This window comes from Paramormyrops kingsleyae, chromosome 5, assembly GCF_048594095.1.
Source record: "Paramormyrops kingsleyae isolate MSU_618 chromosome 5, PKINGS_0.4, whole genome shotgun sequence".
NCBI lineage: Eukaryota > Metazoa > Chordata > Actinopteri > Osteoglossiformes > Mormyridae > Paramormyrops > Paramormyrops kingsleyae.
Window position 1 is genome coordinate 35094571 of NC_132801.1, and position 27120 is coordinate 35121690.

At 40.0% G+C, this 27120-nt stretch overlaps 1 protein-coding gene across 5 annotated transcripts; it reads left to right on the top strand.

The window, feature by feature from the left end:
- The first annotated feature begins 96 nt into the window (after positions 1–96).
- plekha4 (pleckstrin homology domain containing A4) lies at positions 97–26813 on the top strand. Of its 5 annotated transcripts, none has more exons than XM_023839845.2 (25): positions 97–827; positions 3780–3852; positions 3957–4055; positions 4168–4240; positions 4421–4521; positions 5751–5869; positions 7147–7344; positions 7835–8165; positions 8804–8863; positions 10384–10527; positions 11273–11335; positions 12834–12914; positions 14360–14515; positions 14727–14825; positions 15697–15808; positions 16791–16864; positions 17098–17112; positions 18602–18700; positions 19034–19136; positions 19683–19738; positions 20301–20438; positions 21016–21600; positions 21898–22016; positions 24494–24615; positions 24844–26813. In XM_023839845.2, exons 2-25 carry the CDS (start codon positions 3781–3783, stop codon positions 26406–26408), a joined length of 4584 nt encoding a protein of 1527 aa, XP_023695613.1. In that variant the 5' UTR covers positions 97–827; position 3780; the 3' UTR covers positions 26409–26813. The 5 variants fall into 5 exon arrangements, with proteins under 5 accessions (XP_023695613.1, XP_023695611.1, XP_023695614.1 ...); XM_023839843.2 differs by having other exon boundaries at positions 97–780; XM_023839846.2 differs by having other exon boundaries at positions 97–780; positions 24499–24615; positions 24844–24981.
- Positions 26814–27120: the final 307 nt, after the last annotated feature.

A 27120-nucleotide genomic window follows, 5' to 3' on the forward strand; every position in this document is an offset into this window, starting at 1 on the left:
TGTGTTTGCACAATTTCTCACACCCCTCTAATCCCATGTCTCTATCACAGACAGCCATAGTGTATTATATGCTCCCACTCTTGTTTTTCCCAGAAAAGAGAGAGAAATATGTGAGAAATGGATTCCCACGCCCCTCCGGTCTCCTGCTGTAATCTTCCATAACTCTTTGCTTTTTGTATAAAGAATAAAAGAAGATAAAGATTAAGGGAAATTAAGGTCCAAATGTGAGTGGGAAAAGACACAAACTGGGAAAAACCAGGGATGAAGATGGACAGGATGTGTTACGTGTTTGAGACAGGTGGCTGGAAAGAAAATCAGCTGCAGGACAACTTAATACATTATGCGAGAAGTCAGTCTAATTGATAAAGTAGTTTTGTTTTATCACTTTCTAGGCAGACCACCAAATAGGAGCTGATAGGTCTGGACATTATCAAGTGTCTGCAGGAGAGAGAGGACAGCTGTGTTCAAATGCTCAAGTCGCACAATTCCGCACTCAGCAAAAGAGAGAGGGAGCCAAGTAGAGGGAGAAAAAGAATACAGAGAGTGTACTGTGAGCTCAAAGAAAGAGATATTGACGCGCGGCAGAGAGTGTAGGTAGGCTGGGAGACTTCATTCTGCACGGACGGACAGCACAGAGCCAAACAGTGAAAGTGAGATCGCTGGTGGATTGGAAGGCAGCGTGGCAGGTGCAAACGGTATCGAAGGAGAGGTTAGCTGTCAGATGGAGCATGAGGATGGAGAGATGAGAGATTCGCCCAAAGAGTGGAAAGTTTTGGTCAGGTACGCTGATGTGTTATCTTCATGTGAAAAAAGATACATATGTGAAGGTACTGTGGTCATTTATTTTTAATGCCTGTTGATTTCAGTGAAATCTTTGAACTGGTTTATCTGGCATCACCTAGCTTATATTTCTGCATGAACTCTTTTGTCGATCTTGACACATTTCCATCAACGCCAAGCAAAGAATGATGAAAGCAGACCTGTGTATTAATGAGGCTTAAAATGTAACTATTCAATAGAATTCTAAAATGATTTATCTTGAACGACGGTTAATGTATTTGTATAAAATTGAATATTATTGGATATGTCTTGAAACAGCAGTCTTTTGGACCATCTTGTGCACTAGTGATATATGCAACTGTTTTGCATACAAATATTGAAATTGTTTTTAGGCCAGATTCTCCTGTCATGTAATGTTGTCATTCACTATAAGGCCAGTATCGGTTTACCCAGTCTGAGTGTAAGCCTTGCTCCTAGGGATTCTCATACACTCTGTATTACTCACTTTGTTGTTGTTGCTTACGCTTTTTGTGCATTGGTTATTAATACGTGCTTAATGCTTACTTTCCATGATGAAGGTCTCTTTGCATGCAACAATGAAGCGTCTGTGTGCTGGACAAATCAACAGCCTTTTGGTCCCCAGGCTCTTTATAATTTTAAATTTTTTCATCGCTAGCCTCTGACCTCTTTACAAATGAGGCAGATTTTCGGAATATTTGAGCAGCTCTGTCCTCCCGCCTCCCCGCCCACGTCCCCTGACCTCTCCAGACCACATTCGCGGTTTTCTCTGTACCTTCATTGTTCTCCCTTTGAGCGTTTGTGCGTCCCTGTTGTTTATACACTTCAGTAGTACCTTTGTCAAATGCTGAAACGCCTGCACGGCGCCAATGTTTTCTCTAACGTTTTCACTTTCTACCCTCTCCGCTAGTTGTATTCTGGCTCGCGTAACCCTTGTAATGTGCCCCCAGCTTTCAGCCAGTCCCTAAAATATCGGACATTCCAGGTTCGCATTCCGTAAGATTGATTTTCCCTGACTCTCCCTGCTCCAAAGTCCTGCAGCTGTCACCTGTCCATCCTGTCAGGGATTGACATTGACTCCATCTCCCAGGGTTGGGCTTAGCATGTGCGTGGGAGGCGACCTCCAAGTCAACTGTGATTGCCTCATCTGCATCCTGGAGAATATTTACCAGTTTTCGCCTCCTTAGATTTTACATGTATTTTTAAAACATTAAATTCCTAGTCTGAAGCTTCATTGGAAATGATGTGATTTATGGTGAAGTGCATATATTTAACTTAAGTTGAACAGCTTATTGAAATGCTTCAGAAGCTGTTTATCCTTTCAACGCTGTAACCAGTATCTTTGTAGTTATTATAAAGAATCTTTAACACAGTGATATCAGTAAGTGATGTGATTAGGGGTCAACACAAATACAATTCTGATGAACATTTTGTTCAAAAGGCAATTTTTACCATTATCATGGTATTTAAAAACATAGGTTTTTCTCCTCAATCAAAACATTTTGCCACAGACATATTTGGCTGTGTACGGCCCGATTGACGATCCTTGGATGTGACAACACATGTTGTTATAAAACAAAATCTGCCTAACTTTTGTGTCACACTGCTGGTCAGGCTCAGCAGACATCTTTGCCAAATCAATACGCATGTAAGAGGACTCAGAAGACATTAAGCTGTGACACTGACAATCTCATGAAAAAGTACGATCTCTGTGGCAATTCCCTTATTGCTGTGCAGGAATTTCATGTGATATAAACTCAGGTCCGCACAGAACAAAACCCACTCCACAAGGCTTCTCCAAAATTTAGTGGCGAAACAGTGCCACTCCGTAATATCATGTATACTGTTACATATATAATGTATGTATACTGCAATAAAGTTACTTGGGACCGACCATGGTATCATATTTAATCTGGTGACTTCTATCAGATATTTCCTTAAAATAATTTTCTGCACATAGAAATATTTTTGTTCTATACATTCTTAGTCATGTGTAGGATGTATGTAACATTAAAACAGCCACATGGAAGAAGGAAATGCATAGTCAAATGAGTTGGGTTCCTTATGTGTTATAAATATCCACAAAATTTGGTAAATTAAAAAATAAAACAAATCAATGCAAGAAGGCAGGAATAATGTTCATATACATGATGTTTGATGATGATGCAGAGAGATTTGGTATTTTCATATATACTGGTGGTATGTTTTACATGTGGTATGTAGGGCAGTGTGTGGCTCAGTGGGTTAAGCCTGTGTACCTGTAATCACAAGGTCGCCGGTTCAAACCCAGCCTCAGCACATCTCTGGCTTGAGCAAGGCCCTTAACCGCCAGTTCCCTGGGTGCCCCAACAGGTGGCTGCTCTTTGCGGACAACTTACTCTTCAAAGAGCAAGTTGAGGGAGGTGTAAAATCAATTTCCCCACGGGGATCAATAAAGTATCTATTATGTGAAGTATGTTATGTATAATTTTGGTATTATAGTTAATTTTTATAGAAGTGACCAAATAAGTAAGGATGCATGATGACATGCATTTTTTCAATATAATACAGACTTTTTGTGACACAGCAGCCTTATTAAGCTTTTTCTCACGTTTTTGTTTGCATTACATTTAAAGGTCAATGGTTGATGATTTCACATTTCAGTGGATCTCCTGTTTTAATTTGATTTAAGGGTTGTTAAATTTTTGTACAACTGTTTGAGAGCAGAACAGTGCTAGGTGCATCCTTTAACTTAATTTGATCTTTAGTTGAAACAAATAAAGGAAAAAGAAGTAATTCAAACACCAGGGATTGATTCATGTAAACACGTTTAACTCACCGCATTGGTTTCCATTTTATGAGTTTTCTTTTATAAAGGACAGGCTTTAGTGTTGCCATTGTTCTGGTTCACATAAGTCAACTTGTTTCCCTCAGTATGCATTAGAATTCACTGTCTCTCACCATGGTCTCTCACCACGGTCTCTCACCATTCCCTTATTTAGGATGGCAGAGCAGGACAGAGTGAGCCAAGCCTCCAGTCTGGTCACCATCTCTGCCTTTCCTGTGCGGTGCAAGGTGTGTGTGTCCGGCTTCTTCACTCAAACCCACTAACCACTGTTGGGTTATGTCAGATGTCACCCTTACAGTGCCATTGGTGACATTCTTCATAATTCCTTCAGGATAAGGAATCCAAGGTGCATAATTTTGGAAAAAGAACCAGAGCTCTGAAGAGAGATCCGAACTGCCCGGTCGTGATCCGGGGATGGCTGTACAAGCAGGTACCATCCAGAGTGACCATTCAAAACCTGCTTATGCTCCATAAGACCAAGAGCAGATGACAGGTGCAATGACTGCACACTTATTCAGCATTTATTGTCTTACTCTATTTAGGACAGTTCAGGACTGAAGCTTTGGAAAAGAAGATGGTTTGTTTTGTCAGACTTCTGTTTATTTTATTACAAAGGTAAGTGCACAATTACATGTATTTCTGTCACTGCAGTAAAAAGTGAAGAATGCAGCCCTGAGGACATTCAGTCACTTGCATAAATGAAAGTTTGCATGGAACATGCACCAGCCAGTTTCACAAAGGATATTTGTTCTGGATAAGCTGGTTCTTACTCTTTTCTTTCTCTATCTGCCTCAGACAGCAGAGAAGAGGCAGTCTTGGGCAGCATCCCACTGCCCAGCTACAGGATTCTCTTCTGTACTCCCAGAGAATGTAAGAACAGGAAGTATGCATTTAAAGTAAGTCTAACAAGTTAGCATAAGTCACATAGGAAGCTGTCTTTGGGTTTCAGAAGCTACTGGATCAGTCTGTGTGATGAAGCGTCCGATGTTTCCGATGTACAGTCAGATGTAATTTTTCCACTGCCACCAAGAACCAAGCCGTACCTGAGCTGTACTGCGAACTGGCGGTTTTCCATTGTAAGAAGGTTCTGGACTTATCATGAGAAATTAGGATCCTTACTAAATGTTCAATGCTTTCCTCTGCTTTTGAATATTTAGATCAACTTTCTCTCGCTGGAACTTCCCCTAGACTTCATTGCTCAGGGTTATATCTTTTTAAATGAGTATGAAATGAATATATACTAAACATATACACCAACGAGCCCAAATATTATGACCACAGTGATCTGAAATGTATAATGTTGACTATCTTGTAAAAACATTGCATTATATCTAGCATAAACATGCGTGTCAAGGTCTGGGATATTTTAGACAATAAGCTAACACTCTGTACTCATAGTTGACATGTTGAATGTAGAAGAAATGGACAGCAAAGAGGCTTTTAAATTTAAATTGTGGGGTGTTCACAGTCATTTGTGGTGAGTACCTTCAGAGACCAGTCTGAAGAGGGAAAATCCATGATCCACCAACTGGGTGTTGGGAGGGGCAGCAGTCATTGATGCGAGATGTGAACAAAAATTATTCTGTATAGTATAAACCAACAGAAGGACTATGGTGACACAAAAGGTAGATAGCATAAGTAACGTGGATAGGGATAATGTGTCACAACACACAGTGCATTGAGCCCTGCTGCATTTGGGGCTACATAGCCATGGACTGGACTTCATAGCCATGAACTGGACTTCATAGCCATGGACTGGACTTCACAGCCATGGATTGGACTTGTCGGTCCAACACATCCCACAGATGCCTGACACATACCTGACTGTCCACATGATGCAACAGAAAATGGGATTCTTTTGTCCAGGAGACCTCCATCCATTGCTCCAAGGTCCAGTTCTGACACTCATGTGCCCATTGTAGGTGTTTTCAGCAGTGGACAGGGGTCAGCGCGGGCCCTCTGATTAGCCTGCGCCTGCAAATGCTACCATCTAATATATCCCAGACCTTACATACACTGCTTTCACTCGATAGTCATCATTATCCCCTTCATGTGGGGATGGTGGTAATGTTTTGGCTTGTTGGTGTGGTCAGAATGATGTGTAATTGACGTACCTCCCTGGCAGGCAGTGCACCAGGGCATGCGTTCCTACTTCTTTAGTGCAGACACTCAGGAGGACATGCTGGGCTGGGTCAGGGCCCTCAGCCAGTCAGCCTGCATGGACACGGAGGGCTCCCTGAACAGGTACCACTCGTTAGGGCTGCAACTCTGGACATCCTGATGTTCCTGAGTGCATCGTCTCCCTGGGTCAATAAGGGAGGGGCTTGTGATTCAGGTCTTCAACCAATCACAATCTTCTTTATATGACATGACCACATCGGCCCTTTTTTTCCCATTTTCAAACAAGCTAACAGGCTTGGTGCGATGTGTGTCTCAGTGGGATAACACTCTGTGCCTTTCATCGGAAGGTCATCGGTTTTTTTTAAGTCCATATTTGGGGCTCTTGAACAAGGTCCTTAACCTTGAGCAAGGTCCTTAACCCCCAACTTGTTACTGTTTTGTATTGTCATCATGAAATAAAGACGTGCCTTTACATTACTCCATACCACTTTTGCAGGTAAGCATGTTCCTATGTTTTGTATCTGTGACGTGTCTGTTAACAAATGGCTTGCGCAATAAAATGGTTACTTTAGAAATCCGTATACCTTGTTGTTTAACAGAAAATATTGGTCTTACTTAATGTGATGATGTCATAGAAGTAAGACTGTGATTGGTTAAAGAAATGTAACAGAAGAAGGCTCTCTCTTGTTGATGCAGGGATACACTGAACTTGGGAAAATCAGGATGTGCCCGCAGCTATCAAATATAATCACTTGCAAATATTCGGCTTGATGTTTTTTTTTCGATTATTCAAAAATTCCATATGTGCACAACATTACTGCTACCAATATTTTGAAAATGCTTCCACATTACGGTGCATTTGAGTAGTGCCAGTACTGCCTTGACTCACACATGCCATCTTTTCTGTTTACTTATTTGCATGTTATAGTGAATAGTGATACTTCATTAATCTCCATGGGGAAATTCTCTCTTCGCTTCATTGCATCTTGCTTTCCTTGAAACGCACAAACACATATGCAGGTGAGAGCAAGCTTGGGGTCACAGCCCAGGGTCAGTCAGCATGCGGTGCCCCTGTTGCTGGGTTCAGGGCCTGGTTCAATGGCCCATGAATGTGTGCCTGTTCTGCCGAGGCCGGGGCTCGAACTGGCAACTACCCGATCACAGGCACAGAGGCGTAGCAAGAAGAGTTGTACTGGCACACTGTGGTCATAGTATGAACTTCATAAAAAACTAGTTAATTAAATGTTGATTTTCATTCCGAAAACTTTTTACATTCATTATATATATATATATGTTGCAGCAGCATCCTCACTCATTAACTGCCGCCGTGACTCTGCCTCTGTGTTCTTCAGTCAAACTTTGCCGCTCGTCCCTGAATGGTCAGTTATTTGCTCCCTCAGGCGCTGCTCCAGTTTCCAGGATTTCACACAGCTGGGGGGCAGCAGTGAGTCACTCACGTTCTTTCACATGTCTTCTCCGAAAAACGGTCCCACCCAGCCCACGATGTACGGCAACGGGCCGCAAAGTGAATCCTGCAACTTACAGAAAGCAACAGCCGGGACGACAGACACACTCTATGAGGGGAAACAGGCCTTCAGGTACAGTACAGGCAGCACAACCTGCAACAGGAAGACCAGCTCCTGTTCATCTGTGTGGGAAATGTGCTTGGATCAAATGAGAGAAAAGGAGAGAACAATGGAGAGTCCTATTTGTATAACGATTACAGGCATATAGTGATGCGCTTATTGACTATATTTTTGTTAAACACATCATTCATGGATCTAAGAAGGTCACCAAAAATCCACCAAATTGGGACTGCAGACCAGTGTGAACTTATGTTAATTTTACACTGGAAACTATGCCGTGAATAGGAAAGCTATCAATGACTGTCTTGCCACAAAATAAAAATGTCTTAGAATCTAAGAAGACTCCTTTATATTCTGTAGTTTTGGAATGTGAATGAAATTCATATTTAATGAGTCATTTATAAATTATATGAATGAAAACTGTACATGATGCTAGGTGAATATTGACAGGATTTGGTTTTGAGTGGGTTATGGAAATTCTTTCCTTCTCTTTCTATGTCAGTCCATTACCAAGAACTTCAACACCTACAAGTTATAGTGGACCAAGAAGACGTGGCCAGTCTTTGAGCCTGGAAGGAAATGAGCAAGACAGCCACCATTTTATTTCCAGGATCCAAACCCCGCCACCCATTCTGAAATCGACCGGATCCAGACCTTTGACACCAAAGTGTCCACTAGGAACACGGCCACATACTCCAGTGGGCAGGGTCGACATTCGGCCCAATGATGACCACCTACTGCCACCTCAAAATATGGGCTATTCTCCTCCATCTGCTCAACGGGCGACCAGTCTGAGCTCAGTCACTCCTACCACAGAAAAAAGACTGCTTAAGGTGAGCGAAAGACCAAGGATGGGGGTGAAGCTGCTTATGGCTGAAGCCCCTGCATTCAGAGTACAAGCAACAACCCTGGTTGCATTTGCATAGTTGAATATCACATTTCAATATTTCATATCACCCTTTCTAACAATCCTATACTGCTTTCATCCCTCCCAAAATATATATATATTTTGGAGAAAACCTTTCCTGGCTGCATATGACTAAAATGAATGTTTCCAGATTATGAATTAGTATAACAGCCAGGTAAATGCAAGTTTGTATCACACATCATATTTTCTGCGTCTACAGAAATATACTGTTTAAACTAGAACAAAAAGCCTTACTTTATTTTCTTGCCTTGTTTTTATGGTTTGTGTTACAGCTTTTTCTATTTTACATACCTTACACTGCTGTCCACTGAAAGATAATAGATTGGCAAAAACTCTTATTTTGATTTACCACAAAGGAAAGGAGAGAATGTGACTAATCAGTGTACAATGTGGCATGGAAAGAGAGCAGGAGCCCAGCCTTCAGGGGACAGACATGGGGAGACGAGGTCAAAGGTCACATCAGAAGGGGAAAGCCAAAGGGAATTGTGGGAAAGCATCACTTATGTGCATAATTAGCTCATCCTGTGTTCATTTTCCTTTCAGCCCCCCCCACACTTCTCGCCTCAGCCTCATGTCCCTGTCATGCGAAGAGGACCAGGAAAGGTAGGGTTACAGATCTATCCACTGGCTCTCCTTTGTGTGTCCACCATTTCTGGTGCATCCTGACATGAAAAACTGGCACGAAAATGGGCTCTGAGGATACAGATTGTCAGTTTTGTGGATACAAATACAACTGTGCTATGATAATACTAATGCATGAACAATGTTCAATTGTTCAAGTCATTAGGGTCTTTATTGTCAAGCCATCTAAATATACTTCACAACATACAGTGGAACAAAATACAGTCAGTCCTACTACAACGCGTGGCACCACAAATGTATTCTAATGCTTCTGATATATTAGCACCCAAGTGCAATACAACATGGAATGACAATTGTATTTGAGTGATTTACAGTCTGAGAGAAAAGCACTATTCGAACTACAATGTAATATGGTCTTAGGGAGAAACACTACTTGCACTCAAAAACAGCTATCCAAGTGAACGACAGAGATGTCCAATTCATGAACGAATCATTCTTTTGAACCGGTTCTTTTCAGTGAATCAGTTGAACAGGTTGTCAAATGTGTAAGAATCACACGATTTGAACATCCACACATTGCACACCTTAGAGTCTTAGATTCTAAACATCGGAAAATATTGGGCAAATTATCACAGAAAAACACACCAAAATGTTTTTTTAATTAATGTACCTTTTTAATTCACTTTTCAGTTACTAAGTTTTGTAGTTGCATTCCCCAACCCTATTTTTCCCACTGGGTATGTGTTTGCAATTTTAGTGAACGTGAGGTTTTTCAGGAACGCATTAGTCGTGCTGTAACAGGACTGACTAGAAACATTCCCCAGGACCGTGGTGCAGCATATATACATAAAGTGCAGAAACTGGAAACAAGATGAGTGCAGCACATGAGGGAGAGGGGAAATATTACATACCAATGCCACTCACTAATGCATTATCAACCTAGTTTCCACCAATAAGCATGCAGTATGCATTTTACTTTCAACACATTTGTGATATACTGCACCATAAATGTGACTGTGTAGCTAGGAATTAAAGTTGGCTAGGGAACACTAACATTTCATTAAATGAGTATGCACAAAACAGGTTCACTAACAATTATAATTTACCTCCTATCAGTCACTTCAACAACCATTGCTCAAAAATTTTACATGATGGCCATATTAATACCTGTTCCAGTTAGTGATGCATGCTGGGATTTTTTTAAATGAATTGTTTCATCAGAGCATACTTGACTGCGAATTTTTCGTGGAACACAAGTATTTCATATGCGTGACATATTTATGAATTTTTCAGTATGAACAAATTACTATTCAAGTGTGCAGTTTGAGACTTGGTCTGGAACTCGTCTGGCTCTAGTTTTGTTTTTATGAGATTTATAAGCTTTATGTAAGCTTTTAAAATAAATGTTTTAAAAGTTCTGTTTAAAATACAATCATACATAATGGTTCACACTTAATGCTGCTTCCTTATGCTCTGTCAGGGTCCTGTCATCAGCCGTTCCACTGTATTCCTGTAGATTTACCTCATTCTTTTCACCATAGGCCTGCTCTCATGGGGGGCATGCTGGCTCGTTGCCTCCTTTGCCACCACCAAGAATTGCCCCAGCTGCTCCCCCACCTCACCATCACCATCACCACCACCACCACCGCAGTCCAATGTCTGCCTGTCTGCTACAGCACGCTATGGTACAGTTTTTATAATGTATCTGATTGGTTGATCCAGTCTCTGTTATCTGATTGGCTTCTTTGTCTGTCCAGTATGGGGTGGTTTTTATGTTGGTGTTTCACCTAGTGGGTGGTCTTCGATTCACAGTTCATGTGTACAGTTAGTTTTCTGCCTTTTATGCCGGTGTTCCTACATCGAAATGAGTCCGCTTATTCTATTTGCACTGATAATATTAAATTTTGAGATGATGCACCATGCAGAATTTACACACATCTAAATGACATGTGGAATCTGCATGGTATACCTTCTGTGTGCATGGTTGTTTTCCTTACTCTTCATTAGAATGGGCCAAATCATTACATAATCAAGCAAAAACACATATGAACTCCATCAGACTAAACATATGATGCTTTGTTTGGCTTTACATTTCATGTTGTTACTTTTTATAGAAAGAAAGGCATTCACCCTCACATAGACCAATAGCCATATTCATACCAGTGTTTCTCAACCCATTCCTCAAGGATCCCCAGTCAGTCCACATTTTTGCTCCCTCCCAGACAGTCCACCTTTTTGCTCACTCCCAGCTCCCTGCCAGACAGTCCACATTTTTACTCCCTTTGAGGCAAAAACATGGACTGTCTGGAGGTTCCCAAGGACCAAATCAAGAATCACTGATTTTTTGAGATCTAATAAAACAAATACCAATATTATAGAGGTATTGTACATAAAAAAACACATTTCTGACCAATAAAATTACATTTTTAGCCTTCGCCCGCAGACTTCTACCAGGACAGAGATCCATTTAGACCCGTAGAATTGGATGTTGATGTAAGTTACATTTCCACTCATTTTATCAGCTAACACTTGCCAGTGATTTCAGTTATAACTAACACAATGATGTTTTTGGGTAATTTCTTTGGTACAATGAACATTGGACCTCATTCGCCAATATTTTCTTAAGAATTCTTTTAAATTTGTTCCTACGAATTTTTTTTAAGAAAAACCTACATCGGATTCATGACGTGTTCTTAAGTAGCAGAATTGTTCGCACCTTTGTTCTTAAGAATGGTGAATCCCACGTCTTCGTAACTGAAAGCGCGTGCCAGTTTGTCCTAATTAGCATAAGGAAACGCCCTGCAATTTCCCATAAAAGGACATGAGACTGTAGGGCCGTGTGCAACGAATGGCGAAGAGGCGCGCAGGCTGTAAGCCGCTTGGCACTAAGAGAAAAAAAAACTTCAGTAATGCTGAGGTCGAAGTATTAATACAGTAAAATCCCGTTATAGTGGACTCGCTTATAACGGAATATCGTCTATAACGGACGAGGTCCGCTGGTCCCCGCCGTGCGCCTTTAAGAACATGCAGAAAACGTATCGGATATAGCGGACTCGCATATAACGGAATTTCGCTTGTAACGGACAAATATTTATTTAGTCCACAGGGCCGCTTTTAGCTGTAGTTTTGTTCGTCTATAACGGACATGCAGCTCCGCCTACAAGGCGCGTGGCGTGCCGGTGATATCCAGCGCAGATACGGAGTCGGGATTATTACTGTAATAGTCACGCATCTGGTCAGGTAAAGTTGGATTACTACGTGTACAATATAATAATCTATATCACAAGTGTGTCTGCTGGGGTGTGGCATGAGTAAATGGTGTCCTGTAGTTGTGTTCTGTGCATACAGCAACTCTGGATATAACGGACTGTTTTGCCAGGTCCCTTTAAGTCTGTTATAACTGGATTTTACTGTACAGGGGGTAAATGCACATAGACACATGTTATTTAGTAGCGTATACCAGTGGATACAAAGCCCCCAAGAAAGCTGATACATGGAGAGATATCACCTTCTCTTTGAGCGCTGTGTACCAAATAAATCTAAATGATCTTCAAACATGCGTTCCCTTCTCAGAGCACTATTGGCAAGTTCTTCAAGAAGTAACAAATGCCATTTTGATAGCAAGGCCAATGCGCAGAAACAGACCTATTGAACGCATGATCGCCGTTACTACCATGAAAATAATTTTTACACTTAAAAAATATTTTTTATATTTTGCTTTTATAAATTATTCAAATACTCTCATTTTATGAACTATAGAATGAACAAAACTGCTATAACCGATTATTTTGAACAAACTATCATTACTCAAATGTGCGTACGAATGGTCTTGAGTGTGCGTAGATTCTGTTCTTAGCGAAGAACAAATTCAGATAAGAAAACATTGGTGACTGGCAGAATCTTCGTAAAAAAAAAGTGCGTACGTGGGGTTTAAGAACAAATTCGTTCGTAACAACGGTTGGTGATTGAGGCCCATTCTTCTTTGTTTTAGGCAATCCTGACAAGAATCTGTGGCTGTGATAAGCTGCTTCAGGCACTTTCCAAAGAACTGGTCCAACTTCAAGCAGACAAGGTTGGTTTTGAGTGGGGCCAGGATGTACAAAAAGTACAAGGAATTTATTTTGGTGCAGGTGGTGACATGAAGTATTCAATTAAACATACAATCAAGACAAAAAGTACAAAAGAAACAATGAACAGAAAAAGGTAAAAATGGAAATGAATAGAAATAAAGGTGCACCAATACAAAATAAACACATATACATACAGTCATACATACTATATGTACAGGTAAATGTGGTCATGGATATAGGGAACAAGCAGCTTTGGGGTACCCACATGTAAATAAGTTTATAAGTTGTCATGAGTCTTTATTTATGAGGGCAATGGTCTAGCAGGAGGGTGTTCAAGTGGCGATTGGTCCTGGTGCTCAGGGCACTTATGCTCAGCTTTTGCTGAGAAGGGAAAAGCTTGAAGAGGAAGTGACCAGGGCTTCAATGTTATTTCCTGTTTTCAACGTCCCAGGTGCATCCATAGCAGTAGTTCCTACCCTGTCCTACCCGTAACTGAGCTACGTCATCTAAGGCTTTATCATTTGTTAATAAGTGAAATCAGGTGTGGTGGTGGGAGAGCAGAACAGAATTATACTACAGAAAAAACGTTTAACCTGGCAATGTTGGGACATAAGCACTGCCAGATAGCTGAATTTCCCAGATATTGAATATTACTCTTGAAATGTCAGATGAAATCTGATAAAAAAACAAGATTTAAATAATGATGGAACAAGTAGAAAGACCACTAAAGTATGGTGCTCCATAGGCATGCCCAAGGAGCTGACATACGTATTCCACTATTTTCTTTGTTATTTTTTAGTTTGGGTGCATTTTAATAGAATAGTGTTATTACTTGTCATTATGAATTTTTAAATTTTATACAGATTTTTTTACGTACATATATACCGTACACAAAAAATGTCTTGGGATGCTTGCTTAATTCAGCAAAAATATTGTAAATGTATTGGCTTTATAACAAAAATCATTAATTTATTCATTTGTTTGTGAAAAATATATATCAGAGTAGAGACAACCAGTAGTTTTAAGTAAAACATTTACTTTAAGTAGTAATAAATTGAAACACAAATTACAGTTGTAAAAAAGCTGTTCTGAGCCAAAAAGTTCACCAACAAGCAGTCTCATTGGGTGCTTTTTAAATAGCAACACCTTAGCAATAACATAAAACACCAAATATTTGTGTTTAGTAAACCCTGACTACAATTACAAAATAGTAAGAACAGAACTAAATGAGTCAGTCAAAAAACATAGGACACTTAATAAAAAAATCTCTGTGGAAAATATGTGCAGATATGTTAAACAATGCTAGTCAATGGATTTTTGTTATGGAACCAATAAATATGCTACGCCTTTGCAGAATTATGTCCCATGGCTTTCTGTGAGCACTGTATATGACTTTGACTTAAGATTCTGACCAATTTTGCTCAGTTCTTTCTCTGTCTTCTCTCAGGACAATGTTCAGTGTGCTTTGGAGATGACAAGGCTGCAGCTGGACGACCACCTGGCTCAGGGGCTCGGTGTTCAGGGAAAGGATGGGCTGTCCCAGAAGGGTTTTCTCCAGGAGGAGCTGGTCACTGTCAGAGCCAGACTTTGTGATATTTCTGTGGTAGGAAGTTTTAGAAGGACTTTGCCTCTGTTTATATTAAACTAGAAGAGATTGATATTGTCACAGAAGGTTTCCAGTTTGTTTACAGGCATCTTACATGCTGAATGTAATTTTTTGTTATTTCAAAATTTGATGAATTTGATCCTCCTCGATCTAGCTAAAGAAAAATTGAAACATTTGTGGCCTCTTCATTTTTGGCCCCCTCCCTCAGGAAATGGAGAAGGTGTGGAGTCAATATGAGAGGATGGAGAGTGAGCTGTCGGTCGTTCGTTCACATCTTCAGCACATCTGTCGATTTGGAAAGCCACAGGTCTCCTCTCCTTCTTTGTTTTCTCTTTTACATCTCTGTAATGCAGTGACAGCTGTGGTCTTTCAAACAGGGGGAGCTGGTTAGTCCCCTGCCCCCGAAACCTAGTTTGAAATAAAATAGCGCACTTTACTAACCTACTAACGAACGACCTTACTAACCAAACAAGGAGCAAACTCAAGAATGTATGCAGTATTTTTTTATTTGCAGTAGGATATGTACAAATCAAAATCCAAAAAAACGAAAAGGCTTCACTTGCCGAAAATCTGTATGGGATTTCACTTGAAATGCTCCGATGCAATGATGAAATGCTTGAAGTATAATTTCAAAATGCTGTCAATCAGAAAGAGGCGCAGCCGCTTTGACAGTTCCTCCAATCATCATGCAGCAGCCCAGTGTCCTGGCCAACCCACTGTCCCATTCACTCCCAGAGACACTAATCTTCCCTGAAAATTACATCTTCAAGCATTTGTCCAATAAACGTCTAGCTTTGCTGCATTAAAAACAAAAGTGCCATTGAAGTCCAGTGAAGCTGCACTGAAATTAGGTTTTTTAAATAGTGCTGCCTCAGGAATGTAATTATGAGAGAAAAAAAAACATTTTAGATGACCTGCGAGAAATTATTGCTGATTCTGAAAGAATTAGCCATGAAGTTGAACATATTCTAGCACGCTTTTTGTAATAGCCATGTACATACAACAGTACATATTTGACAAATTTTTTTGTGGCATTTTAGAGGAGGCAGAGCATTCCTTGTAGTCTTAGAGCAGTTGCCACCGCTATAATGCATTCCTCTGTGTAGCAGCATGCATGTCTTTCAGTGTTTCACCACCCAGCTTTCAGACTTTTTCAGTTTTATTGATTGCATTTTCAGGAACAGTCCCAAGCCCAGAGAGAGCTGTGGATGACGGAGGATATTCTTTGTGGCCTCAGGGCCAACAGGAATCACTTTCGGGCTATACTGGCATCACAGAGGCAACATACAGGTAACATATGATTTTGGGACCGGTCCAGCTCTGCTGCCACAGACACTTTCTCATTAATGCAATAATTAACGTATTTCGCAGATCTTTCTCAGACTTTGCAGACATATTTTCTGGGTGAAATGGATTGAATTTTGAGACACACCACCCCAAAACTGAAGCAGCTCCACAGAGTGAGAGCAAAGAAAAGGGCAATTAGACACATGATCCCATAAACATGATAACTCAAAAAGTTGTAGATGGATCTTTCTCAGGCTTTTTATGGGTGACCAACTTGGACTGCAATCAAATTTTGAGACAAATTAGCCCAAAAACTGAAGCAAAGTCACTTAATGACAACGGGGAAGGGCGACTGCAGATGACATTTGTGAATGTGTGATAAGTCAAAACGTATTTTATGGATTTTGCTACTGCTTGACAGAAACATTACGTAGATGAAGATCTATGCCTGATATCATTTTCAGACAAATTTCCCTTAATAAGAAGCAGTAGTTCTTACAGTATGTGGCTTCAAAGAGAGGAAATGGGGGCTATACAGTTGGTCTTGTGAACACAGAAACTCAAAAAGTACAATAGGACCCCTGTGTCCACAGTTTCTCTAACCACGGTTTCAGTCAACTGTGGTTTACCGGTTCACAGTCTGAAAAACAAATTCCAGTAACAGCTCAAAGATTTTCATGCCAAGCAAGCACAGACTGTAATTTAGTGAGTGCCCACGATAGGCTAAGATATTCTTAACAAATTTTTCTCAGTACATGTTATGTACGAGCACATAGTTACAGGCTGCCATGCTTACTCCTCTGAGCATTTGGTAAAAACACATTTATTGGCTTTCAGGGGGTGACGGGTGTCGGGGGAATACACTGTTGTCGTTCTGACACCATCTTTTCTAGTTACACGATTGATTTGTAAGTGATCCTTCCACAATATCAGTAGTTAAAGTGCTAAACAAAATGTTGAATTTGCCTGTCTTTGCCTTTGCCAGTACTTCAGAAGGGTGCCCTTCATCATGAAGGACCAAGACCTCAAGTGGACAGATCACCGAGTGGCATCCCTATGGTATGAAGCATTTCTTTTCATGTATTTTGGGGTGAGCTTGCTCTGAACTGCGAGACTAAAGTCTGTTTCTTTCCTAGCTGTCAAACCTAAACATGTTTGAAAGCTTAGAGAGAAACTTGCACTTTCTAAATCTAGCATGTGAAAGTGTTAATGTCACCGTTTTGCATTTGAGTTTAAAGAAGTACCGGGAGGCTTAATTGGGATACAACTAAATTTGCTGAATTCTCTTTTAGCTTGACATGGAAATGGTGAGTAAATTCAGGCATCACAATATGCTCTCCTTATATGTAATTTAGTAAGTATACCTGCTAACCTCTTACTGCAGAATTTTACTAGTTTTATGAATGAAATCTACAAGAGATACCTGCAAACAGACAGGAAATTTGCTCCGTATGTGAACACAATATCAGGAAGACTATATTCCAAATATGAGTTTAACTCGATAGCATTCAAAATATTTTGTTAATCACAATGTATTGAGTACTCATATAAAAATAACTATAAGCACTCGTAATTCTTGAAGAATTTTTAATGGTTTCATTCCTTTTTGCCTTTTTTGCAATATGTGTCCAGTCAGGTGTTGGTTCTATCTTTTCTGTTTCCCTCTTGCGCCAATTCACCACATCACTTTCTCAGCCTTTATGTGTCCACTTAATGGAAATGTTCTTTGAGGCTAAATGATGTATGTGCCTGTTGGCAGGAATAAAGCTAATGAGCTCATCTTTAGCTACTGATAGCGCTTTTATACTTGCAAGTCCAAAAACTGGCGAGTTTACATTATAAATTTTCCAAAGTGTTTCCAAGCCAACCCTGTGTCGATATGCATGGATTATCTGATGGAAAACTGCCATATGCTATATATTATACATTATATTATATATATTATATATTATATATATTATAATTCATTATTAATCTAATATATAGTTGAGGTACTCATGCATTCCTGATAACTCATAACTTGAAAACTTCCAACCTTCTACTTAAAAAAAGTACTACAGAACAGTTTACACAAGCGAATGGTAATTCTACTCACTGATGATGTGTCTGGGTGCATCAAATAGTGTATTTTCAAATCCAGTAGTGTTTGATGCTAACATAAGACAGTGATTCTCACAGACTTGATACTGGAAATCAGCATATAGTAAATCATAATGTACACTGTGTGAACAGTAAGTAATTGCCTGTTTGGTTTTACGTCACTATCACTCTCCAAACCCGGGACAATTCTTTCACCAAGCTGACCTTTCTGCAGTGGAAAACCAAAATGAGCTGAAACTAGTGTCTCTTTGAGGTATGGCTCAGTTCCTGTGTGCCAGTGGAAAAGTGCCATGAATGAACCTCTCCACTCTCTACTGTGGACAGTGAACACCTTTGGGTGTCCAGGACTCAGTTAGTTGGTTTGAGTACTAAATTTTGCTTCTTATACTAAGTACGGCTGAACTGTACAGTACAAATGAAAATTATTTTCAATGAACTCTATAAATTTATTTAACTTTATTATGCTTTTTTACATAGAGCACTTTTCTACATAATTGTATAGAAACACAGCACAACTGAGCAGAAATATGAACATATTGACCTAAATGCTAAAGTTAATTAATGGTCTCTCTATGGAATTCTCAATGTGATTTTCAGTCAGTGAATTGTCTATAAATGTTTGCTCAAAATCTAGGAACAGACCTGTAAATGATATTGCAAACTGGCTCATTTCTAAATCAAATATTTCATACTGAGGAGGTGGAGTTGGAGCCCCCTCCGCGCCCCCCCTTACCCCAGGAGGTGCAGGAGACCGGGCTGAGGCCAGGCTGGCTGGAGAGGCAGGCTGAAGTAGAGGTGAGTAACAGTTAGTCTGATTGACTTATCAAAGTGGGTCGATAACAATATTTACAAATAAAAGGGGAAAAGCTCTTTGTGTTGTGTTTGTCAGATAACCATTCTACCAAATTGATGAAATAGATATTCCAGGCTAGTGTTTCCCAACTCAGTCCTTGGAACCCCAAGACAATCCATGTTTTTCCTCCATGTTTTGTGTAGGTTTCCCTAACTCCCAGTAATAAAAACATGGACTGTCTGGCAGGGAGCTGGGAGTGAGCAAAAACTGTTTGACGGTCCCCCAGGACCCCACTCACTCATCCGCCTGTTCTCTTTCCTCTTTGCCTCTCGCAGGTATTCTCCAGTGATCTGTCCTCCTGCCATCGGTCACTAGATCGAACAGGAAACAGCCTCACTGTTTTACCTAGAGAAAAAAAGCAGGCAGACATAATGCCAGGTGACCTCGCACTGCCTTCGCTTTCAGTCTCATTCAGCTTATAACTCCTTGCAAAAGTGTCCAGAACATTGTTTTTTTCCCTTTAAGACTCGATTCATGCCATTTCCTTTAAGACCTAATATTTTGTATAAATATAGCTTACTTCATGCATATCTAAACAAGAACAACTGACAATTAAATTCTGTTTTTGATGAAACTATGAAAAAGTAAGAATGCTTTGCAATGCACTTTCAAATGCTTGTATACTTTAAGCCACTATATGTAACTGTCAAACAAAGAAATCAATATCTGTTTGATAAAATCTCCATATGATGTAAAGAAGAAATCACAAACGTTTGCTGTTTTTTTTCCGTGTTTCTCTCACGCATTTCTCTGGTGTAGCGTAACATAAATTGTTAGGCACTGTGAATCTCAGCATGCATAACAGAGTACTTTACCCAGATGAGATCAAATGTAAGACTTGTGACATTTGAATGATAGGCAGACAGGTGACACTGACTTTGCTCTCTCTCTCTCTCTCTCTCTCTCTCTCTCTCTCTCTCTCAGCTACCCTGCCTGGTTTTACTTCCTCCAGCTGGGCTACATCCGACACAGCAGCTAAGGTGAAAGTCCTGTTTCCCGTTAGCAGACATCACTGCATTTGCAAAGCATTTAGCCAAGAAGCAATGAAATGAAATATTGTATGAAATGCTTTATAAAAGCATTGTGAAACGCTGATTTATCAGCTACTTAATCTACTTTCAGACCTTTGCTTTGCATCTGAAGCATGAAATGATGTATTTAGTGACTGTATCTGCTCTTTGTTACCCAGCAGGCTGAGCAGGCCTCGTTTTTATAATACGTTTAATGCCCAAACACTAGGATAAAATATTTAATATCTACTGTCATAAAAAGCATTTCCCCTCTATGGACAAAACTGAAATAAAATATATCAATATGACTGAAAGATCTGTTTGTGACAGGCAAGTGTGAATTCTATTGACTCGATGCTCTCCGTATAATTTGGTTCCCTGCAATACCCAAACTCAGCACAAGATGACAGTAAGCGCATTAAGTTGAGGCCCTTTAATGCGTCTTTTCGTGTTAATAGAGCTGCTAATAAGAACTCCTTTAACTCTCATGTTAATTTGTAACTGATAAGAGTTAATTGGTTTATTAATTTAGCGAGCAAGGATGAGTGAGGAGGAGCAGAGAGAAAGAATAAGGAAAAACCAAGAACGGCTATCAAATCAGAAGAAAGAAGCTTTGCCCACAGGGATTAACCACATTCAGTATCAAAGATCATCTCCGCCCAGGGAAGAGGTAACTATTTAAGCAAACTGAGATACTCAGTTGAATAGCAGGCACACACAACAGTCCACGGTTTAATAGAAACACAACCAAATCAATAGCTTACTCTATTAATATACTTTGTTGTTTGCAAGGTAAAGTGTCCATGATGAAATGAATGACTGTGCAAAGCAAGAAGCTTACAACAAAAATGTATTTTGACAGTATTATTAACCCTGTCCAGCCAAAATGAAGCTTGATTTGCATCCCTGTGACATGGCTTAACTCAAACAGAAGTGGTCTTAGGCTGTGCAAGTGTGAAGGAAGGACAGTAAATTTGTCAGTACGTTCTGCTACAATGAAAGATATGTGCACAATCAAGTACGGTGAATGCTTTAAGAACATAAGAACTTTATACTCGTATTGTGTGTATTGCTAATGTAGAGCTATTTTTACCAATACAGTGATATCATTTAGTTTTATAGGTATGGTGAGGTGGCCTTAGTGTAATGCACATGGAGAGTTTGAATTCTTACAATGTATTTTTTTGTGTAGGTTTCTTGTGTATGTAACTTTCTTTTATTTTATTTACCTCTCTGTGGTACTTTAGCCGCCCCTTCCCATCAGAGTGACACGAGTCTATACTGCCGTCTTGCCATCTACCCTGATAGCTCGACGTGTGTCAGTTGAAGACCCCCCTTCTGAGTTGGTCAATCCCTTCCCACAGCAAATCTCCACCGGGACACCTTTTTCAGAGCTTGACCAAAACCAGAAGTCACTCTTACAGGAGACAGTGAACCAAAATTCCCCGTGGCTAAAACCAGACAGAGCAGACGATCAATCTTATCAAAGATTGCCATCTGATTTATCATCAGAAATTTTTGAGGATAGACCAGGTATGTCTCACACAGCCAAAGGACTGTCAAAACAAAAGAAGCAGAAGCTTGCAAAAGAAGAGGACTCACAATTACATAGCCATAACCACAGCAGTATTCCATCCAGCCAAAGCCCAGAAGCAGCTGAGCAACATTTAAAAGATGTGGCTAAATTAGAAGCTGAAAAGGTGCTCTGGTCCCAGACAAATGACTGGACGGCATCAGAATGTGGAATTTTGCCTTCTGATGATGGAGCTAAACTAGAAGATGGGGGCCCTGGCTTAGCAAGAGTGACGCTGGGAAATGGAAGAAGAGAAAAGGTATGGGAATCCATGGATTCAAATGGCAGAGTGGGACATGCTGCTACGTAACTGTGCCACAATGTCTGCCGTGTGGTTTGATTGGGATTTCATCATTATAAATGGTCAGTTACTCATCAATTAGCAGCAGCTGTGATTAATAAGCAAATGAGTATTTTTAATCAACAAACAGTGCAGAAATGATCAGAACAATGTCTAAGGACTGTGCAGAAAAAGCCTTCCAGCCTGTACCCAGTGGTATAGCTCAACTTAAAGCTGTGACTAAGTAAATTCTCTCTCTTCGTCCTTTCTCTGAAGCCCGGAATTCGAGCATCCCTGCTAGCTGCTGATCCGGGACTCGACCTTCGTCTGACTCCAGAGCAGAGAGAAGCAAAACTTAAACGGGTGGAGAGGATCAGGGAACGAGTAATAAAAAGGTGCATGTCCATTTCTCCATGCATCCATATCTGTTTTTAATCAGACTTCTTTTCATGTGGACACATCACTGAAAATCTGGGTCCACTGAGAGTTTTAGACAGACTATACTAATATACTGTCTATAGACTAACTATACTAATATATTATGCTACTCTACTAATATAGGTATGCATCGATAAACGTTTGGGTTAGGCCATGTGAATGCTATGGAAATATCATATACACTCACCTAAAGGATTATTAGGAATACCTGTTCAATTTCTCATTAATGCAATTATCTAATCAACCAATCACATGGCAGTTGCTTCAGTGCATTTAGGGGTGTGGTCCTGGTCAAGACAATCTCCTGAACTCCAAACTGAATGTCAGAATGGGAAAGAAAGGTGATTTAAGCAATTTTGAGCGTGGCATGGTTGTTGGTGCCAGACGGGCCAGTCTGAGTATTTCACAATCTGCTCAGTTACTGGGATTTTCACACACAACCATTTCTAGGGTTTACAAAGAATGGTGTGCAAAGGGAAAAACATCCAGTATGCGGCAGTCCTGTGGGCGAAAATGCCTTGTTGATGCTAGAGGTCAGAGGAGAATGGGCCGACTGATTCAAGCTGATAGAAGAGCAACTTTGACTGAAATAACCACTCGTTACAACCGAGGTATGCAGCAAAGCATTTGTGAAGCCACAACACGCACAACCTTGAGGCAGATGGGCTACAACAGCAGAAGACCCCACCGGGTACCACTCATCTCCACTACAAATAGGAAAAAGAGGCTACAATTTGCACGAGCTCACCAAAATTGGACAGTTGAAGACTGGAAAAATGTTGCCTGGTCTGATGAGTCTCGATTTCTGTTGAGACATTCAAATGGTAGAGTCAGAATTTGGCGTAAACAGAATGAGAACATGGATCCATCATGCCTTGTTACCACTGTGCAGGCTGCTGGTGGTGGTGTAATGGTGTGGGGGATGTTTTCTTGGCACACTTTAGGCCCCTTAGTGCCAATTGGGCATCGTTTAAATGCCACGGCCTACCTGAGCATTGTTTCTGACCATGTCCATCCCTTTATGACCACCATGTACCCATCCTCTGATGGCTACTTCCAGCAGGATAATGCACCATGTCACAAAGCTCGAATCATTTCAAATTGGTTTCTTGAACATGACAATGAGTTCACTGTACTACAATGGCCCCCACAGTCACCAGATCTCAACCCAATAGAGCATCTTTGGGATGTGGTGGAATGGGAGCTGCCCTGGATGTGCATCCCACAAATCTCCATCAACTGCAAGATGCTATCCTATCAATATGGGCCAACATTTCTAAAGAATACTTCCAGCACCTTGTTGAATCAATGCCACGTAGAATTAAGGCAGTTCTGAAGGCGAAAGGGGGTCAAACACCGTATTAGTATGGTGTTCCTAATAATCCTTTAGGTGAGTGTATACTGCTCACAAGTGTATATCGTATACTGGCCCTATACTGTACCTGTGCTGCCAAAATAACCAAGATAGTTTATACTAACTAATATAGTACTTCAGTGTAATAAAGCTGATAAGTAATACATGTACACTGTATTAGCACCACAAAGTGAGAGAGACAGTACACGTCAAAATAAGGATTAAAAAGTACATAAAAGCATAACAAACATTTATTTTCGCTTTCAACTATTATGGGTACTGGTATTGTAAGTTAGATAGGCCTACGTACTGTACCAGTGTACAGGTGGCAGTACGATCATTTTGTTCATACCAGATACACATGGTGCACTATGGCTGCCTACATCTGCTGTGTCTCGTTAGCTGATCAGGATTTTTCAACTCTTTGTTGTTGGACACTGTGTGGAAGGATGTTAAACAACACATAACTATACTATACTGTACTGTACTACACTATACTACACTGCCATACAAAGGCAAAACACTGAATATTTTATGAAAAGTGATTTATGACTGAAATTGAGTCTCTTAGGTTCTATTTTTATTTATTTTTTTGTTCAACTAAGCTCAATTTTAGGGGCAGTGGCATACACATGCACACACTACTCCCTGGGTGCTAAATAATTGCTAACCTCTGTTATGTGTCAGTGTCACATATGGGTTAAATGCACAGGATACATTTCATTGTGTGCTGTAGTGTGTCAAGAATGATGATTAATCACTTTTTAATAACTACAGTATCATTTACCTATCTACTACAGGTACGAGGTATGAGTGGACATTACAAAAATTTCAAAGCCTTTTTTCTTATTCTCATTGTCAGCATAGTTAGTGTTTTGCCAGATTAGGGCAGTATACCGCACTGTATATACTATACTGCAATGTACTATATTATGCTGTATTTTTGTCATAGGAGCTGAAAAGTAGGTCTTAGCATTCAGCATTCAGTTTCAAGTATTCATCTGCCTGTTAACCAACCAGTCTTGCGATCTTTCTCTCCCTCTCTCTCTCTCTCTCTCTCTCTCTCTCTCTCTCTCTCAGTGCAGCCAAAGAGAGCATTATGCATCCCCTCTCTCCACCGCTAAGGGGCAACAGAGAACATATTGTCAACTTGTCTCTCAAGCTGGCAAATAAGGCTTCAAAAAAGAGCAAAGGAATGGCAGGTGAGACTTTAATACAGTGGCAAATTATTTTAATGCAGTAACTTCAACTTAATATAGTGCCAACACCCAAAATCATCAGATTCAAGAAAAACATTTAGATTTGGATTATAATTATAATGCTTATAATAAAATTATACATATTAGTTGTATGGTATTGTGATAGGCTACCTGATCACTGGTGTAACTGTGGTTTCAATTAACCTTGCTCATTCTCCTTTTAATTATCAGCTTGCTCTGAAGTTTCTGATGAATGCCAGGTTACTGAAAACCTGGACTGTGGTGGTGGTTGCTATAGTGATGGGAATCCTGAACTTGGCCTTAGAGTTACAACTAAGCCCAAACCTAGCAGAATCCCATCAATTACTGGTAATAAAGGAAGACATAGTTTGAAAGGAACAGGAGGTTTGAAAGATGCTGCGAACACTTTAGGGAAGACACCCATCAATAATCACAGCAAAAGCTTGGATGTCACATGTCATGCTAGAAATGTCTCTCCAAATCAATTAAATACAACCAATAATATCACCGCACTCCTAGTGTATCCAAAAAATATGGATCAGCAGTCGGTCCAAAAGGAAGACAATTCATATCCATTCCATAATAATGAAAATGAGGAAGAAGGCAACTCTGTCAGTCAGAAAAGTCAGTTCAACAGTAGGAGGACAGAATGGTTTCTTTCAGACAATCACAAAGTAGAATATATACCTTTAGTGAATCAATTTAAAGAACCAAATTCAGGTGACAACACCACAGATCAAGGCAACACATACTCTCACTTAATGTGGCAACCAGCGATGATGACCAGTAACAAAATAAAATGTCTGCAGTTTTCATCCAAACAGAAGGTCTCAGAAGTTGATATATCTGTTGTATCCCCTGATTCTACTGGGAAAATGGAACAACGATCAAAAGATCCCACCACCCATCATGTGCCAGCTCACCAAAGCTTAGTACATCATGCCCAAAGTTCAACAGCTGACAATTTAATATATGAAATTAAAAATTCTGATGAGAGTGCTGCAATGATCCTGGAAGGAACAACATCAGAAAAGAAAAAGAATGACATTTTTGAGCAATCAAATAAAATACCTGAACTATCACAGAGCCTGGCCAATGGGGAAAAACAAAACATCCAAAGCAATGAAAAACAAGGTTACAGCTTTACAGATGAAGGAAACTGCAACGAATTATTGGCCAACCAAACAATTCCTACTTATGCTACAATCCACTTCATACCAGCTCCTCTTTTGGATACAAATCAGGACAAAGAGAACAACACTTTTTTAACTTTACACAGTGAATCTGAAGACTCACACTCTGACCCTCGAAATACCTCTGTCGATCAAATGACCTCTTCTTTGACCAAATCAGTTAAAGATTTGCACATTTATGAGGAAATATCCTTCAATTCCACTCCCTCAGAATCACAGCTTAATAATAGCCATAATACCATACTAACAGATAATGAATTCACATCATCCAGCTACCTACAGTCCAGTCGCTCAGAAATCCTGCCCAATAATTTGTCTGCACATTCGATTTCCACTAATCAAAGAGGTGAGAAAGAAATAGAAAAAGAAAACACGGATTCTGATTGGCCTGATGAAAATAAATCACCTAGTGAGGGACAGACAAATTTGGAGGCAACCAAAAGTAGTAATTCAGAGGTGAGCAGAGAAGCTCCACTTGGAAAGGATATGGTTAGTTATAGCTCTGAAGTTAATGACAAGAAGGACGACCAGGGCTCTGAATTTGTAAGGGCAAGAGTGACTGTTGTGAGAACCAGTTTGTAAACCAGTTTGAGTGGAAACGACACGTTGAGTGGAAGGTTTGAGTAAGTTGGGAGAGGAAATGTCCATGAGACTTGGAGGAGAATGCAAAGGAGCCAGCCATGGACGTGCATCAAGCATGCGGTAGCAGCAATGAACTGATGAATAACAATGAACTAACTTACTAAAAACATTGTAAGACATAATCTATTCCACTTCTCACTATTATTCTTATCAAGCATGTTTCAGTTGTCAGTACAATGCACATTACATTTGTCAATAGACTACATATTACATTTGCCTGTTTATTTTATGCTTTTGTAAACAATCCCTCGATCTATTGATGTAATTATTGTTTTTACTGAAAGTTTTTAACATTCATTCCCTTTACGGGTATGCTTATTAAATGAATAAAATGGTATCTGAAAACAGTGAGTGAATAATTATTTACTCTAAGTTGTATTCTGCATTATTAATTTTAATTTTAACGAGTACTTCGTTGATCTGTTTTCAGCTCAGACTTTTGCTTCTTGTCAAACTCTCAAACAGAACAGTATGATTTATCTGTATTCTCTCGATCGGTTTTACCGTTTAGACCAATGCGGTACTTTGCTTAAAAGCGTCATTCTCTGTTTATTTGCCGAGTCCTCGACGATTACGTCATTGTATAAAGCCACATTACATCATTCTTTAGGGAATCCGACCATTTAACAATAGCCCCGCCTTATTTCTCTTC